We start from the raw sequence: 17,566 nt of genomic DNA, 5'->3' as shown, positions 1-17,566 counted from the left end.
TCACACTGTTGGTATGCATTTTGTTTAGTCCTGTAGAGGGGCACGGCATTTTGAGTCTTTATCTCATTTTAAAGAAATGATGTGCCTTATATTTGTCTTGCTTTGAAGATGAGTTTGTTCCTGCAGCATTCACCAAATTATTGTGTGAAAATTCACAGTATGATCATTTGCAGTTTGTGTTAGCCACTGGACACTGTATGCAGTCCATGTTTCATGCATGACACGTCCTCCTCGGGGAGGAGGGAGGCTGTGAGTAGCATCAGCTGAGTAGAGAGGGGGTTGGGAGAGAGAGAGGAGAGAGAAAGAGAGGGTGCGTGCGCATGAGAGAGAGAGCGCAAGCAAGAGAGAGCATCCCTGTTGGCAGTGGGGGTGTATTTTTGTATGTGTGTGTGTGCTTCCTTTTGTGTGTGTGTGTGTGTTGCGTAATGGACACATTCTCCAGGTCTACAAATTATTACAGCGCAGCAAAACCGTCTCAATGACGGAGGAGGAGGAGATGCGAGGTTAGATTTGTCCGTTACCTTTTCCTGCCTTTAACCTTGGGTGTTGCTATTTTATTTTTATTGAGTGGATCATGTCAATGTTATTTTATGCTACTTGCATTTAGAAGAAAGTTTGCCTTTCATGCCTTGCTGTAATACTCATTGTCAGTCTGCTGTTTTGCTTTTCTGATCACTATTTCTGAGGATGCAGCAGCTGCAGTCGAGTTTCAGTAGCTCTCTCTGTGGTTTTCCTGCTCTATTGGACTGTGGCTGTCGTTATGGGGAGAAACAGGAATCATCTTAACAGGCTCGTCTGACTTACCAGTTTGTCAATTCTTGTCATGTCATATGGATGCAGGAGTTGGAGAGCAGCGTGGAAAGCTGGACCGATGACCTTACTTCCTTGTTCCTGCTGAGGGATTCCTTGGAGGGCGTGGTCAGTGCAGATGACATCACAGTCCTACAGGAACGCCTCCAGCTGCTACAGCGCCAGTGGGAGGAGGTCTGCCACCAGGTACTTTGACACTGTTCACATGACCATGATTTATCCTTCTTTTATCAGGCTGATGTTATTTTATTACATCAATAAGTTCTCAAAGTGTTTCCTCGTTAAGCATTCAGTAAACATGAATATAAAGAGAGACCACTAAATTAAATAATACTGTCCTGTACACAGTGCATCTCATGTAGTACTGATGCCAGCTGAAGATAAAAAGTAATAACAGCTGTGATATATTTGACAGAGCGAGAGTTGAGCTGCAGCTGACTTTGCATGGCAAACATAGGACCAGCAGAGTTATTTTGAACTGTGTGTTACTGTGAAAGGGTTTTTGTTTAAGGTTGAGAAAGAATTAGAATAATTAATAGGACTGGACATATTCTGGTTGCTGCATGAGTAGGTTTTTGTTTTCTAGCTTTCCCTGGTTGATGTTATCAGACCTCTAATTATTTAATGTCTTTATGAGTTTATCTTCCTCTTCTTTCCTTACTACTAAAACGCCAAATTGCCACATCCTTTTCATGTTTTGACTATCATATCCTCCCTTCTTCCTCCCTCTTGTCCTCTGTCACACAACTTCCCCTCTATCCGTCCTCCCTTTGTCCCCTCAGCTATCCCTGCGCAGGCAGCAGGTGAGCGAGAAGTTGAACGAGTGGGCCGTGTTCAATGAGAAGAACAAGGAGCTGTGTGAGTGGCTCACACAGATGGAGAGCAAGGTCTCTCAGAATGGCGACATCAGCATCGAAGAGATGATCGAAAAGCTGCGAAAGGTAATTTCATCTCATATTCTTAACTGAAATAAAATGCAAATATGTAGAACTGACATTGCCAGATCTGATCAGTGTTGTGCAGCATTGATTGATTTATTTACCTATATTACTGACTTAATTACATACCTAAATGTGCATTGTTTACTTTGTAATAGATCAAAAATTAACCTGAGACTGCTTTAGCTCAAAGAAGAGGGTTATAAATACAACGAGGGTTATAAAAACTGTTAACCTGCTTGGTGCGTCTCTCTTCCAGGACTACCAGGAGGAGATCAGTGTAGCTCAGGAGAACAAGCAGCAGCTGCAGGTTATGGGTGAGCGCCTGGCCAGGGCCAGCCAAGACAGCAAGGCTGCCGAGATCCAACACAAACTCAGCAAAGTCAGCGAGCGCTGGCAACACCTGCTGGATCTCATCGCTGCCAGGTGGGTGTTCAAGACTCTCAAGAGCAGGCGGAGAGTGTTGCTTGATAGTAGAGTTTGAGTGGGACATTACTTCGACCGTTTCCTTAAGTGCTTCAGAAAATATGGTTCAAAAAAGTCAGGGTCATTAAAATAAAGTTTAAAAATGTGTGTACTAGAAGTCATTTCATTTGCATGAAAAGAGGGAGGTGAGTTTGTCATCATGCTTATTCTTCACCATACACATCCAGTGCTGCATCACGCCTCCTAGTGGTGAAAGGTTTTTATTAATGAAGGCATGCCTTGGCCTCCATTCGTTACCATGGTATCCTTCTTGACACTCCAGCACACGTGACGGGGAATTAATTTTCCCACAATGCTGCCGAGGCATTTCCTGAGTTTCTTGCTGGTGTCAGTGGGGCCTCCACTTAACAGAGCTGCAAACCAAGCAGAGAGAGGTCACATTCCTCATCTCTCCTCAACGCTCGTCTTTTGTCTCCATCTGACTTTTTGGCACTTCTACTTCCCAGAGTTGGAACCAGTCTTGTACCAACTCAGTGAATCCAAAATGCAGTAGTTGGCGAGAAAGTATTCATCTCTGTGTTGATTTAATACGGAAAACAAAAACTCCTCTTTCTGCATGTTGTGAATTGAAAGTGACCTGGCCTAAACTCTGATCCGAACTACACCCCCACAACCCCCCTGGCTGTCTTCCGGCTGTTGCCCTCTGGGACTTTACTGGACGAGGGAAGAAAGGGAGGACGGAGTCTGACCTCATACAGACAGCTGCACTCTCTTTGTCTCTTATATCCGTCCTTTACTGAAAAACAACTGGAGAAGCAGTTTGTAGCCGTCACAGAGACAATGAAGTTTTTTCTTGAGAATTTTCACCTTGTGGATTCATTTATCAACATCGTTTTTTAGTTTTTCATCCTCTGAGGAAACAAGGATCTATTATTGTTTTCCTGCAGACATGTTTTATTGGAGAAGTTTTCTTCTCGTTGGGCTCTGCTCATTGAAGTTTACTCACATGCATGGAGCCTCCAGCCTTTGCTTCTGTTCACACTCCCTTTGTGTGTATTAAGTGTACGATACTCAGACGCAGGCTAACGCTGTGGCACATGCCTCTGACTGTAAGTCTGTTTTTAGAACCAGCAGCACTTGTCACTCTCAGGCACTCACACTCTCTCACACAGACACACACACACACACACACACACACACACACACACACACACACACACACACACACACACACACACACACTCACGCCTGTTTGGGGTTCTCTTTTTTTAACCTTGGAGAGCAACAGTTGATAAGTCACAGTTGTGCCACCCCACCACTACCTGCTCCCCTTCTGCACAGACAGAGTTTAGAGAAAGTCCCATGTGGAGCACGCAGACGAAAGAGAAGAGTGTTTGGATCGCAGCGCTTCCTGACGTTTACGTTGTCTTTTTGGAATTCTGCACCCCCATGGTTTTGGATTTAGGGACGGATGATATGGCAGGATGCTCGAGCGAGGAGGATCTGCCGGATTGCGACTGCGATGTCAACAGGCAGGACAAGCTTGAGAATGTATTTTGAAGTTTTTTTTAAGACTGTAACCAACAAGCTACAGTCTTAAAAAAGAGTGAATCAGCCTCATGTGGTTTCCTCATGCCAAGATAATTATTCACGCACTTTAGATTGTGTTCGGTTGTGTTTTGACAAGTTCTTGCCCTGTTGAATAACATCCTGTGAGAGATACTGCACATTTCTTTTTTAATGATTATTTATGTGGAGAGCTACAGCATCAAGATATGAATGTTTTGAGTATGTTTCTGCTCTACATAGAGTTTTAGAAGACTCTATCTTCTTTCTTCATTATTAATGTATTTTGTTTTAACTTCATGGTAAAGTGCAAATCTGGTTTAACAAGTGTGTCAAAAATAATTCCTCAAGTGTTGTTCTTACCAGTCTGGGTTTCGAGCATCGGGTGGAGACTGAACAATAAGTTCCAGACAGTTTAGACAATGGCAGGAGTGTTAATGCCGCTGTTAGTGTGATGTAGCATCACCAAAATTAACCTGACCTTATGCAGTGTTAAAACACATGCCTACACATTTTAACTATTTGCAATGTGTATTTGATCAAGGTAGACTAGTGTGTGCAGTGGATTATGTGTGAGGTTATGCAATATATATTCCCTATCATGTAAACAGTCCTACAGTATGTTGCACTGTGAAATGCCTCATAGCAGATGTAGGAATTTCAAGATGTGGTGCAGCACATAATGCCACAGCACATTAGAGCTGCAGGGTAGAGGAGTAGACCTGCTAATTATGTCTATTGTTATCAGGTTATGGTATTTAGTTTGCATGATTCTAAATAAAGTCTGCGTTGAGACAGTGAGTGTTGCATTGCTCTGCAGGGCGGGGTGTTGAAGCTGGCTTTTGTAAGAGTTGGACGTTGGCTAATTTAAACATGTTTCACATATCACTGATTGCAGTGGAGAGGGTTTGGAAATGTCAGGCGTTCACAGATCCAAAATGGTTCCCAGTTGTTGTGTAGGGTCGAGTAAAGATTCATCACTTCCCAACAAAAATATCTGCACAGATCTGAAATAATACTCCTCATTATTACTCTTCTGCTCTGTTTAGCTCAGCATAGCACACAGTAACGCTTTAATTCATAACCAGATGCAAAGATGTTTTCATTATGTTTCTCTGGTGAATTAAAGAGTTTCTCCCGTTGTACATTTTTTAGTGAGATGTTCTTTATATTATAAACAACTCTACATTGATATACAGTAATAAGAAATATTTTTTTTAAGAAAGTAAGAAAATGTCTAATTTGACACTTTCATGTATATACTTTGGTTTTATCCTTTAATCAAATGAGTGATTTACAAGTACTGTTTACACTGTATTTTATGGTTTGTTGCTATACTGACTGTGCAAGAATCTGTCAACACATTTCGCCCATACCACACTACTGCACCTGTCTCAGTGTTTACAGTCGCCCCATGCGTTGACTTACTCTCCCTCCGTTTTTCTACCAGGGTGAAGAAGTTGAGGGAGACCCTGGTGGCGGTGCAGCAGTTAGATAAAAACATGAGCAGCCTGCGTTCCTGGCTGGCTCACATCGAGACAGAGCTGTCCAGGCCCATCGTCTACGACACCTGTGATGACCAGGAGATTCAGAGGAAACTCAACCAGCAGCAGGCAAGTGGGACCACACAAGAAACAGTCCATACTTCCAGACATATGCACACTCAGATGTACAAGCACCTTCACAGACACAAACAAGCACACATGTACTTTTCTCTAAATATTAAATAATAGCAGAACATTATGACTCAGATCGAGATGGTGGAAAATGAGCGACTCTGAACCACATGAGGAAATCACAGCATGACTCATGCATACATCTCTGGCTGTTTGTTTAAAGCCAGCCTACAGTCAGTACTGGTATCCTTCCTGCTGCCAAGTTGCCGCTCCAAATGTGGGCTGAGACCTCACTGACCTCCTTTCTCTCCAGAGCTGCAGAGATAGTCAACACATGCATTCACTGTAGTTTGTCAGGCTGACTGTGCTCCTTCTGGACATTATTGGAAAATTTGCTGAATTTATTTGTGCCATAAAAGGAGCTTTATTCCTATGGCATAAAAGATGCAGACAATTCACATGCCAGGACCGCACATGTAATGTTTAAGTGCTGCAAAAATTAAGTAATTATTCTGGATGATTTGTAGGAGCTGCAGAGGGACATAGAGAAACACAGCACAGGTGTGGCATCAGTGTTGAACCTGTGTGAAGTCCTGCTGCACGACTGTGACGCCTGCTCTACTGAGACAGAGTGCGACTCCATCCAGCAGGCCACCAGAGGTCTGGACAGACGCTGGAGGAACATCTGCGCCATGTCCATGGAGAGGAGGCTCAAGTCAGTACCTCTCGGATAATTTCATTCTTATATACTGCATTCAAATGCATGCATTGGGGATAAGATTCACACATTGTTAGTCAGTGATATTTTTGTGTGTTTCAAAGTTACATTTAATCATATGTAGATGTTATGTAGATGTTATGTTTATGTGTCTATGACCTTACTGAGAGACGTTTCTGTGCAGGATTGAGGAGACGTGGAGGTTGTGGCAGAAGTTTCTGGATGACTACTCCAGGTTCGAGGATTGGCTGAAGACCTCAGAAAGGACAGCAGCTCTGCCCAACTCCTCTGGAGTTCTGTATACTGTCGCTAAAGAGGAGCTTAAAAAGTTTGAGGTGTGTTTATTTCACTTTTATGGTCAGAATGTGGAGTAAAAGATAGCTACAGTTGCAGTTGCCCGTGTGTGTGCATTTATACCTATGTATAAATGCATTAGTAGCAAAGTACATAACTGAGGAAAAAAGACATACAGTCAAATGCAATATAATATTTTCATACGTGCTTGCTGGGATCTTTTTAAAGTTCTCCATGTGGGCAAAATAGATCTCTACAGAGAGACGGCCACTGTCTAGAGGAAACAGAAAAAAAAGTAAAGAGTGTCATGTTGCTCAAACTCGTCTTCGCTGGTCTGTTCAGCTGCTGCAGTCGATCACTCTGCACGTGCACATTCCTGCTAAGTGACTGTCTGGCCTGGGCCACTGAGATCTGCAGCGTTTGTGCCTGTTTGAAAGTAAATTTTGGTTAAACATAGATTTAATATTTTTAAGCTTTAAAATGGAATGCCCACTTATTAATTAGTTTACTTTTCTTGCATTTTCTTTCTCACTTAAGAACAGAAACCGGTTTACAGATTTTATGGGCCATGTGTAGTACAATTGTTTGTTTTTTTTATGCGCATGCACATTAAAATTTTAATATTGCCTGTGAAATAATGCATAAACGTGTGTCCCATTCAGAGCTTTAATATGTGTGTGTGTTTTTGATCGCAGGCCTTCCAGCGTCAGGTTCAGGAGTGCCTAACCCAGCTGGAGCTCATCAACAAACAGTACCGTCGTCTGGCCCGGGAGAACCGCACCGACTCTTCCTGTCGGCTCAGAGAAATGGTGCATGATGGGAACAGGCGATGGGATAACCTGCAGAAGAGGGTCGCCGCTATCCTACGCAGACTCAAGGTAACATTGTCTGGGATTGCTCATTTATTGAAGTTTGCAAGAATAAGTCTTCATTAGTTCTGACAAATTCGTATTCCTATTCTAATTAATGTCCATATCCAATATCCAGTTATATAATTAATTTAGAAACAACCCAGCAATTTAAAAAGATAATGACAATAAAGCATGGTTGTTTGCATGCCTCCCTCTGTTCTTTCAGCACTTCATCAGCCAGAGAGAGGAGTTTGAGTCGGCACGAGACAGCATCCTGGTGTGGCTGACAGAGATGGACCTCCAGCTGACCAACATAGAGCACTTCTCTGAGTGTGACGTTCAGGCCAAAATAAAACAGCTCAGGGTGAGACACACTGACGGACGTAATGTTTGGATATTGATTCTCAGATGACAAAACAAGCCAACAAGACACCACGACAGTATATATATCTTAATACAAAACGGAGCCTTCATGTATCAGAACAAAACATCTGTTAATGTGTACCCTGTTTTATTTTAAGCTTTTCTATCATTTCTTGTACTATCTGCTGCAGTATGAGGTTATGATGTGTGGAAACTACATTCTAGTAGAATGCAATGTAGAAAAATATAAAATACAATCATACATGTGAATTTTAATAATAATAAAATAATAATTGTCTTAGTCACTTGAAGTTTGAAAACCCTTGAAGTTTTTTGACAATTTTGAGCTCAGCTACACTATGATGGGTATTTCCTGTGATTCAAACATTTTATTGGACACATGATTGATTAAATACTCGATTTTTAGTTAACCTGCATTGTAGTTTGACCTCCTTTATGTGTGTGTTCCTCAGGCATTCCAGCAGGAGATCTATCTGAACTCGGGAAAGATTGAGCTGGTGTTCAGGCAGGGCGAAGCTCTGATCGAGAAGAGCGAACCTCTGGACGCAGCTGTCATCGAGGAAGAGCTGGAGGAGCTGCAGAGATACTGCCAGGAGGTGTTCGGACGAGTCGACAGATACTATAAGAAACTCACACGACTGCCTGTGAGTAAAGATACACAGACAACACAATTCAGGATAACATGAGAAATGTGTGCTTGATGCTTGCGAAGACTGAAGGGAATGTTGTTTCCTGCTAAAGTGGTGTTCACTCCGTATGCAGGACTGCTTTTTCAGTGTATTTATTATGCAAATTTCTGCCTCGCAGGACAGATTTGCATTGAAAATTCATTTCACAACAGCCCTGAAGTACTAACAGGTGCAGCACGAGTTACCACTTAATGTATTTACTGCTGACTGAGTCTCCCTGTGAAGAGAAGGGAACTGATGTTGACTCAGTGAACTCGAAGCGTTCTGTAAACACATTACAAGATTTACACTACAGCTGTCCTCCTTCACCACCTGTGACTTGGTGAAAACATGTGTCCGACATTCTTTCACACTGACAGCTGCTCAGAAACAGAATTCACACTCATGTTAAACATGCATGCACTCACGCTCACCTCACAGCACCTCACACACCTCCTAGTAACACATATGTTGAACTTCTATGACCTTAACAATGTCTGACCCTTTAATTTATGTATTATTTAGCATTTTTCTCTTCCTCCTATGATCTTGCATTCTGCTGACATTATTCTCTCCTTCTCTCCCAGCTGGCCGACGATGAGCTCGATGGTTCAGACAGAGAGCTGGACATGGAGGAAGGTGGAGACCTCTCTGAGCTGCAGTGGGGCGACTCATCTCTGCCCCGCACATCCAGCCGTCAAGCCACGGGTACGACCCCCCTCGTCCGGGCTGACCGCTCGGGACGCGACACTCCAGCCAGCGTGGACTCCATCCCGTTGGAGTGGGACCATGACTACGACCTCAGCAGAGGTCTGGAGAGCCCCGGAGGGCGAGGCAATGGGGAGAGGAGCCGAGGGCAAGAGGAGGAGGATGAGTATCTGAGGACAGCTGCCACGGTCCTGTCAGGTCAGTCCAACTTTACTACATGACTGTGGGATGGATGATTGACTTCATGGATATTTGTTTGTGGATTTAAGCATAAAATGTTCTGGTAACATTTTATTATACAGATCTGAAATTTAAAAATAATTCTTCTTTTTGGAATAAAACTATACAATTTGTCATTATTATGTGATGACAGTGTTAACTGCAATTAATTGAGCATTCAGGTCAGCTTAGCATGCAAACATGTGACATTTATATACAACAGTCAATTTTATCATTCATGAAGTTCCCACAAGTAAATGAAATGTGAGTGTTTTTTTGTTTGTTTTATTAAAATGCAATTAATGTATGGTTTTGAAATAAAAAATTAGGATTAATAAGAACTGATCAAGTTTTAGTGGTGAGGATATAATCACTGTTCCCTCTCAAGTATGATAAACATCATGACACTAAGTCTCTGAAGAGAAAATACACATCACAGAGCAATAGATTATTACATAAACATGTATCTCCTTACTTGTAATGTGTCAACATTTTGCCAGGGAAGCTGTCTTCACAACAACCTATCTATTGTATCTTTTCAAATGAGGTCAATCTCCGCCAAAAAGTATTCAAATGATGATGAATAACAGAACATGAAGGAAAAGTACATAGAGAAAATCAAAGAGTTCTGAGTTAAACATCGAGATCAAATCATTTTCGATTAGCACAGATATCACATCCAACCATGCCCACATTATAAGTAGTGTATGTTGTATGTGTCTCTTCCCAGATGTAGTTATCCCAGAGAGCCCAGAGGCCTATATAAAACTGACCGAGAACACACTGAAATCATCCTCTGGTAGGAAACTGGTGCCGCAGCATGAAATAGGAGAGCATGCTATAAAATACAACTAAAACACTCTTTTTTTTTAAACTGATTAACTGCCACACAAGGAAGCATCATCCAGGCTGCATGTCCCTCCATCATCAAAATCTTTGTATACTGAAAATGCAAAGATGACATCACTGCATGCTGACGTCCAGAACACTAAATGCTAATCTCAACCATTGCATTTTTATTTGCGTGTTTGTTTTTGTCATTTATTTCACAGCTAATATCATCGTTAACATGTTAAAACCCGACTACTGTGTTCTTTTCTGCTATGACTTTCTGTTTCAGACTAATGCATGACATCCCAGCATCAGTCTGCACCAACAGCATGCTAACGAAAACACTCATCATCAAAGACTTTACCTGTCTAGTTTTTCTTGACCCTGTTCTTCACCTCTGTGCAGGTGAGCCAGGTCAGCTGGAGGCCAGTCTCAGACAGCTGGATCAGGCTCTGGATGCAGGACGATACCACCTCCAGCAGAGAGAGGCCACCGCCAACAGCTCCAGCCCCGAAATCGACTCCACGTACATGGGCTACGTGAGTCTTGTACATTTAAGAATCAACATATAAGCTTTTATTTTGAGCCAAAACATGACTATCATTAAAATATTTTCAAGTTTAAATGCATTAATGTGTTTTTTATTAGGTTTTTATGGTTAGTTATGGCTGTCTGTGGTCATATTTGTGTATCATTTGTCACTTTCTTGGATCCAGAGGCAAAATGAGACCCACTACCAAAGAGTTTTACCTTTAATATTTTCCGTTGAAGGTACAATTTTCAGTTTTTGGCTTTAGATAACATACAAGAAGTTAGGAAGAGTCTTAACTGGAATAAATCAAATTATTTATGTTTAAACAATGAAGTAGAAAAGTTGTTTATCATACATCACTCTTTGCAGCACACCTCTTCTTGTAGAATGTTCCCAAAAAAAAGTCTTGTTTATACTAAACACATGTCAATGTTATTATCCGTCCAGATGCGTCTGATGGGAGAGTGTCGAGGCAGTATAGACGCAGTGAAGCGAGCGGAGGGAGAGCTGACTGAAGACGAGGATGACATGCCAGGACTCACCAACCCAACCAGCACAGACACTCAAGGAAAGGGTCAGTTTTACGCAAACACACACACAAATGTACATTATATCATCTTCAGCCAGATGATCTCCTCCTGTAAATACTGTGCGGACTGTGTTAAACCGATCTGATTGTTTCCCTCCAGGTGTGATCGAGCGCTGGGAGCTGATCCAGGCTCAGTCTCTGAGTGAGAAGCACAGGCACAAGCAGAACCTGCAGCAGTGGCAGCAGCTGATCTCAGACCTGCAGACCATGAGGGCCTGGTTGGGTCAGTCTGAGGCTGAACTCAGCCAGCTGCGAGGACTCGAGCTCAGCACCGACATACACACCATCCAGCAGAGAATCAAGAAGCTCAAGGTTTGTTTACTGCATGTCTGTGTCACTTGTGTCAGAGAAGCAAGAGTTTGTCTTAACAATGTTTTTTTATGAAATGTAGATTATTTGTCAGACAAAACATAATTGCAGCAGAATAATATCCTTTCTAAGAAGCTGTTATGAACTCCTTTTCCACTGATTATTTGGTTTTACTGCATTTGAAGATTGCAAACATTAGTTGTCAGTTCATTTTATCATGTGTCAGTTTTTGTAATCCCTGCTGCGTCAGTCCCTGTACAGTATACTTTCAGGAACCGTACATGAAGTTCAGTTTGTCTGCAGTAATTTGACCCCACTGGCCTTGTTAATAGTGTCCTACTTCACGTGCAGGGTGGGGACAATTTTGTCCTTCCACTCACCCTCACACACACACACGCGCGTCAGTACCTTGTCCAGCTGTTGCTGCCTGTAAAGCATTAGGAAAGATATCAGTACTCTATAAATACACCCCTCTGAAGCCTAATAACATACTTCTAACGAGTCCCAACCACCTCAGCTTAATCATGACACACTATGCACCTCATGTTTTCTCATCTTCCTCTATCTCGTAGCCACTTTCAGTCTGGTTAATCGCTCAGAGTCATCATAAATAACCTTTTGCCCCACATTAATATGCTGTTTTGAATATTTTTCCTCTTTGCCTCGTCCCATCAGGAGCTTCTGAAGGGGATGGATACCCACAAGTCAGAGGTGTTGTCCATCAATCTTAGCAGCGCAGACTTCCTCCAATCAGAGCCTGACTCCGAGGAGGCGTGGGAGCTGAGGGACGGGCTGAAAGAGATGAACTCACGCTGGGATCGGCTCGGTACCTCGCTGGAGGACTGGAGGGAAGAGCTCCAGAGGGCACTGATGCAGTGCCAGGTAATAAAAACACACACACTCCAAGAAAGTGTGAAAAGTAACAGACATCCTCCTGATATTATGTTGCAGAAAAATAAACCTTTGTTTATTTTTTTGTTAGAAAAATAAACCTTCTTTGTATGCATGTCAAGCATGATCTATATATAGAATCGGTAGGTAGGAAGAGACACATAGCACAGTTAAAAACAGTCCAATCTCAAAAAGTAAAACACATAATTAATGTCTAATACTCCATTTTGCCTCTCAGGAGTTCCACGAGATGAGCCATGGGCTGCTGCTGTGGCTGGAGAACATCGACCGCAGGAGGAACGAAGTGGTGCCAATCCCTCCCAACCTGGATCGTGAAACGCTACGAGCTCATCACAAAACACTGACGGTACGTCTTTATAATACAAGGTTTATGTTTCGCAAAAAATTTTTGCTTTTTAGGGCAAAAACTGTCCATAAACCTTGAAGTTCTGCAAAACAGTTTGAAAACCTTGGCTGTAAAGATACCAAATGTTTATACTTTATTAACACAAAACACAACTAAAAAGAAGAAACAAAGTTAAGCTGAAAACTAAAACAAAGATAAGCAGTAACATCAAATAAAATGTCAATAGACTAAGAAAATATAATCTCAAAAATGAAAAACTACAACATAAAATGTGTTTTAAAATACAAAAATAACAAAGATGGAAAGTAAAGCAGAGGTCTGACTACCTCAAATTAAAAGCATGATAAAAGTACAAAGTAATACATAAATACAAAAAGACATGCCATTGTACGATCAAGTGAAAAACATTCAGCAGTTTAAAAGCAAAGATGTTGAAAAGACGTTGTCTTTTATTTTCGCGCAGCAAATCAAGCGTGAGCTGCTGGACTCGCAGCAGAAGGTGTCGTCCCTTCAGGAGCTGTCAGCTCAGCTGCTGGTCAACGCTAGACCTCAGACTCTGCTGCTGCAGTCGCAGGCCTCGGAGCAGGTCCGGGCTCAGGGTAGCGACTGTCTGGAGGCCCAGGAGAAGGTGCACGTGATCCTGAACAGGCTGAGGCTGCTCCTCAGGGAGGTCAGCTCAGACCTGGAGGGCTTGGAGAGGAGAATGGAGGCCATGGACACACGGCAGGTCAGAAAATACATAGTGATTGAAGGGGGGGTTGAAATAGTAGCAGGTTTATTAAGATCTGACTATTATAATGACTGTTCTTGTTCTGATTTATTTTTCAGGGTTGCTTACCGTTGCCTGAAGTCTGTCGATCAGCTGCCCCTGTCTCAGAGGCAACCGTCCAAAGTCGCAAACGATTGGTAATGTTTTTCCTCTTAATGTCCAGTAGGGGGGGCTAGCCTCTTTGCTATATAACAGACAGCCTCCATTCTTGTTCCCTAGTAATCATCTCATAGATATTCCCTCTCTTCCACCACATTTTATAGTTAGTATAAATGTTTTCCCTTTTTTAATTGCTCTGCTAACATGTACATGAAAAAAAAATGTGTTGCTGCCCCCCTCCACCTCCCTTTTTTGGGATGTTTTTGCTGCCCACACCATGTTGATCTGCCAAAAACTACAAGAAAACCTGGCTTTTCGTTACTCATGATTAAGTTCATATCATATTGTACAAAAAATGTAAGAAAGAAAGTATTTATTCTGTTTTTTGAATATGTAAATAACAGTTAAAGATATTTAATCTTGTGAGTTTTCAGGATTTAGTCTTGAGAAGCCAGATTTCTTGGTTCTGAAAGTCAATCACCGTCATTGATTATGTTGCTGCTCTTTTGATGATTCCTTCTCTAGCGATGTTATGGCTCTTTATGTTATTTGTTTTTTTTCCCCTCTCATCTGAGGCTTTGCCTTTATTTGCCCTTGACTGAAACATTCTTTTCTTTCTTTTACCCCTCCCTGCTCATTACGTGGTACAGCCCCGAGGCAAAAGTAGTCAGGCCCACCCAGGACACCCTGAAAGCGGCCCGCGCCACAGGTACCTCTCTCCTGGACTCTAGAAACACGGGACGATGATGGAACCAAAGTCTGACTAGAAATGTGATTTTTGATAATTCAACCCATGAGACAATCAATGAATCAATCAACTCATTGTAAAAATCTTGGATTATTCGATCATTAAGATGTTTTTAGATGATTTAGATGATTTTTAGCCTCTTTAATCGTTTGGTTTTAAGGCTTTAACCCTGCGTTCCATGATCGTCCCTCATTCTAGAGACCATGTTACCAGCTCTTAAACGAGTGGGGACTCGCCTTCACCAGGCTGCTCCCTTTCTCCTTTAAATGTTTGATTTCACTGCTTCTCTTTGTTCTGCTGCTTCTTGAATGGCATCATGAAATACTGCCCTGTCATACATTTTGCTTCTCCTTTCTCAGAGTGACTGTAGCATTATTCCCCTCGCCCACTAGATGGCATTATCTGACTCCCGGTGACCTCTCCTCAGACCTTTTAGCTGTTTTTCTTTCTCATGTTTCCTTCCTGTTTCATTCTCCTCATAGTTGAACACAGGATGCGATGCAATAACTCCTGCGTTTTCTTTTCCTTCTACCTTAACTCCCACTTTCTTTCCTATGTTTCCTTTCCAGACCTTTTAACTCACTCACCTCTGACTCATTTCTGATTTAACTCTCTATGGGTCAGGTGAAGACTCAGCCTAAACTAGTCTTGCCATGAGTGTTGTAGCAGAAATAATGTCTTTCCTTTATATGAGAAGGGGACTCTATCCTCTACTAATGAGCCGTGGAAACAGGAGGGGTTGCCTGGCTTTAAAACACGAGCCTCATATATAAAACACACACACACACACACACACACAATGTGTCAATGTTGTTCACAGCAGCCTTGTTGTAGCATCACGGAGGTCTAATTGAAACTGGCTGGAGCAGCGTCAGCATTTTCTGACCCTCCTCCAGCCTCCGTGAGGATGAGACGCAGCGAGAACATGCTGTTCCTCCCCCTCGAGTCTTGGCTCTGACAGTGGAAATCTCCAGAGAGGCATTTGGCATCAGTTTGGAATGAGACGTGACATTGAACTCTCACACACTCGGCACTAAAGCCAGAGCATTTCCCCCCCAGTGAGACACAGCCGGCTATCTCTACGAATGCTTGCGGTTGATTTTCTCTTTTTTAAAAGTGTGATTGTGCCTGTTTTGTGTGTGTGTGTGTACACGTGTGTCTCTGTGTTCAACTTTGTGCCTCTCTTGATGTCTCTACCTGTTGGATCTGGGTCTATTTACTGCATTTTTGTACCTTTTCTTTCCTTCCTGTAAAGTATTTATACTTTTGCCAGACATGGGTGAAATGGTATTTGCAAACAGACTTAAAATGTCAAAATTCCCTGTTTTACTGCAGTAAATATAATGAGAAATGCTCATCACTACTCTTAAGAGCACAGGGTGATTTTTTTAAATGTCTGTTTTTTACAACCAAGAGTTCAAAACCCAGAGATATTTTATTTACAATTATATTAAACATTTCAGAAGCTGAAACCAGGGAATCTTTGTGCTTAAAGAAATAACTACACCTCAGCTCTAATGAGGAAATTACACATTTTAACAAGATACTCAATCAGAATAAAAGTAAACTAAGTACCAAAGTAAACCAAAATTACCTCAAAAGTATTTTTTTAAATCTCCCAAATCTTTCTAATGAACTTAAAACAGTCTTAGCTTGATCAGAATTATATTGGAACATTTTTCACGACATAAACGAGCAGAATTTTTACAAACAAAAAGCGATCATGGAGTTTTGACACACAGCAGTGATTTGCAAATACTAGTGAACTCTGGTCTGCTCTCTGCTCTGTTTAACTTGAGTCTGTGTCCTCATGTAGCCGGAGCAGATCACCAGGCGCCGCTGGCTGCGTTTCCTCCCGTTCTGACCTTACGGACGGCGTCTCCTCGCCGACCTCCTCCTCAAAGGGTCCCTCCTTCCTGCTGCGGGTCCTCAGGGCTGCGCTCCCCGTCCAGCTTCTCCTCCTGCTCCTCATCGGCCTGGCCTGCCTGGTTCCCATGACGGAGGAGGACTACAGCTGCCACCACGCCAACAACTTCGCCCGCTCCTTCCATCCCATGCTGCGCTACACCAACGGACCTCCGCCCATATGAGAATCAGCTGAATATCTCACTCACTGCTTTGCCAAGGACTCCACGAGTGACTCCTGTGAATGTTTCCTCTTCACCCCGTGCCCTAAAGATACAAACTCTTCCGCATGTGAAGTGATTTAGAGGTGATATGAAGAACTTTCTCACTAACATTGCACACCCACCTCAACCCTTTAAACTCCAGATTAAATGGACCTTCACCTGGAGACCCCGCCCAACTCCCCCAATCCAAATATTTCATGTCGTTTTAACTTAAATATGTAAAATATTTTTTAAGGATTCAGAAGAAACCTGTGAAATCAGTGAAAACAAAGCACTATTTATATACTGTATGTTGGGAGCCAAAGTCGACCGTGCTTTTTGTCCATGATATCCAGTGCTGCTACTATTTATTTAGTGTTCAATCAGTTAATAGATTGTTAGTATTGATGAAGCTAAAGCACCACCTTGAGTGTGGGATGTTGTACCTGAAGATTTGTACAGTAGACTTGCAGTCTGAGTAGCAATCAGTCACCATGAAAAGTTTGTTTCCAAAAGACACATTTGAAGAACGACTTTATGTAGGACGAGACGCAGCTTGACGTCTTTTTGCTTGAATTTGGAAATGAAGTCTTCATCTGATGTTAAAGCTAAAATCTGAACCTATAGCACTGACATGAGCACTGTCGAAGGTACTGCACTGAAGCCGTCCAGCCAAGATGGCCGACTTCTTTCCCCAAAAGCCAAGGCTTGTATTCCTGTTTTTAATTTCAGTATTTAATCAACTGGGGCGAATATAAAAAAAAAAGATATGAGCTCTTCAACTGATTTGTATATTATTGTTGAAATGCCTTTGAATACAGGCGGTTATTTTTTTATCTTTCTGTTTGAGCATGCACTTGAAAGTCCCCCTGCTTTTAAGAAAGCCAAACAATCACTGTTAGTGTTTTAGTAGACGGCTGTGACATGAAATTGTGAGCTTTGTAATAACTGCGATTATTATTCTTGCGGTGACGAGACATCAGAAATCACCGCGCTGTTAAAACTGAATCTGTAAAAAATGATGAAATAAGAAAATCGTTATTTATGTATGTACAGTTTGCTAATGCCGACTTCATGAAGAATACTCTCTTTGCAAATAATAAAACATGAAATATTTACTTCTGT

General features: G+C 42.1%; 1 protein-coding gene across 8 annotated transcripts in view; it reads left to right on the top strand.

The window, feature by feature from the left end:
* Window positions 1-17,559, top strand: part of syne1a (spectrin repeat containing, nuclear envelope 1a) — a 130,406-nt gene extending 112,847 nt beyond the window's left edge. For 7 of the 8 annotated variants that reach the window (XM_084376640.1, XM_084376639.1, XM_084376636.1 and 4 more), the window contains 20 exons: window positions 841-996; window positions 1,593-1,751; window positions 2,008-2,174; window positions 5,191-5,353; window positions 5,884-6,071; window positions 6,259-6,409; window positions 7,064-7,246; window positions 7,446-7,583; window positions 8,056-8,247; window positions 8,859-9,177; window positions 9,929-9,997; window positions 10,435-10,568; window positions 11,009-11,135; window positions 11,251-11,462; window positions 12,135-12,341; window positions 12,589-12,717; window positions 13,181-13,444; window positions 13,546-13,623; window positions 14,236-14,294; window positions 16,150-17,559. In XM_084376640.1, the coding sequence (XP_084232766.1) occupies window positions 841-996; window positions 1,593-1,751; window positions 2,008-2,174; window positions 5,191-5,353; window positions 5,884-6,071; window positions 6,259-6,409; window positions 7,064-7,246; window positions 7,446-7,583; window positions 8,056-8,247; window positions 8,859-9,177; window positions 9,929-9,997; window positions 10,435-10,568; window positions 11,009-11,135; window positions 11,251-11,462; window positions 12,135-12,341; window positions 12,589-12,717; window positions 13,181-13,444; window positions 13,546-13,623; window positions 14,236-14,294; window positions 16,150-16,423 (3,369 nt within the window). In that variant the 3' untranslated portion in view covers window positions 16,424-17,559. The remainder of the gene's footprint in view (window positions 1-840; window positions 997-1,592; window positions 1,752-2,007; window positions 2,175-5,190; window positions 5,354-5,883; window positions 6,072-6,258; window positions 6,410-7,063; window positions 7,247-7,445; window positions 7,584-8,055; window positions 8,248-8,858; window positions 9,178-9,928; window positions 9,998-10,434; window positions 10,569-11,008; window positions 11,136-11,250; window positions 11,463-12,134; window positions 12,342-12,588; window positions 12,718-13,180; window positions 13,445-13,545; window positions 13,624-14,235; window positions 14,295-16,149) is intronic. The other variant, XM_084376638.1, reaches the window with a different exon arrangement.
* The last annotated feature ends 7 nt before the right edge of the window (window positions 17,560-17,566 follow it).

This window comes from Pagrus pagrus (assembly GCF_965226575.1).
Source record: "Pagrus pagrus genome assembly, chromosome: 16".
NCBI lineage: Eukaryota > Metazoa > Chordata > Actinopteri > Spariformes > Sparidae > Pagrus > Pagrus pagrus.
Note: the sequence above shows the minus strand (reverse complement) of the source record. Positions and strands in the feature narration are given on the sequence as shown.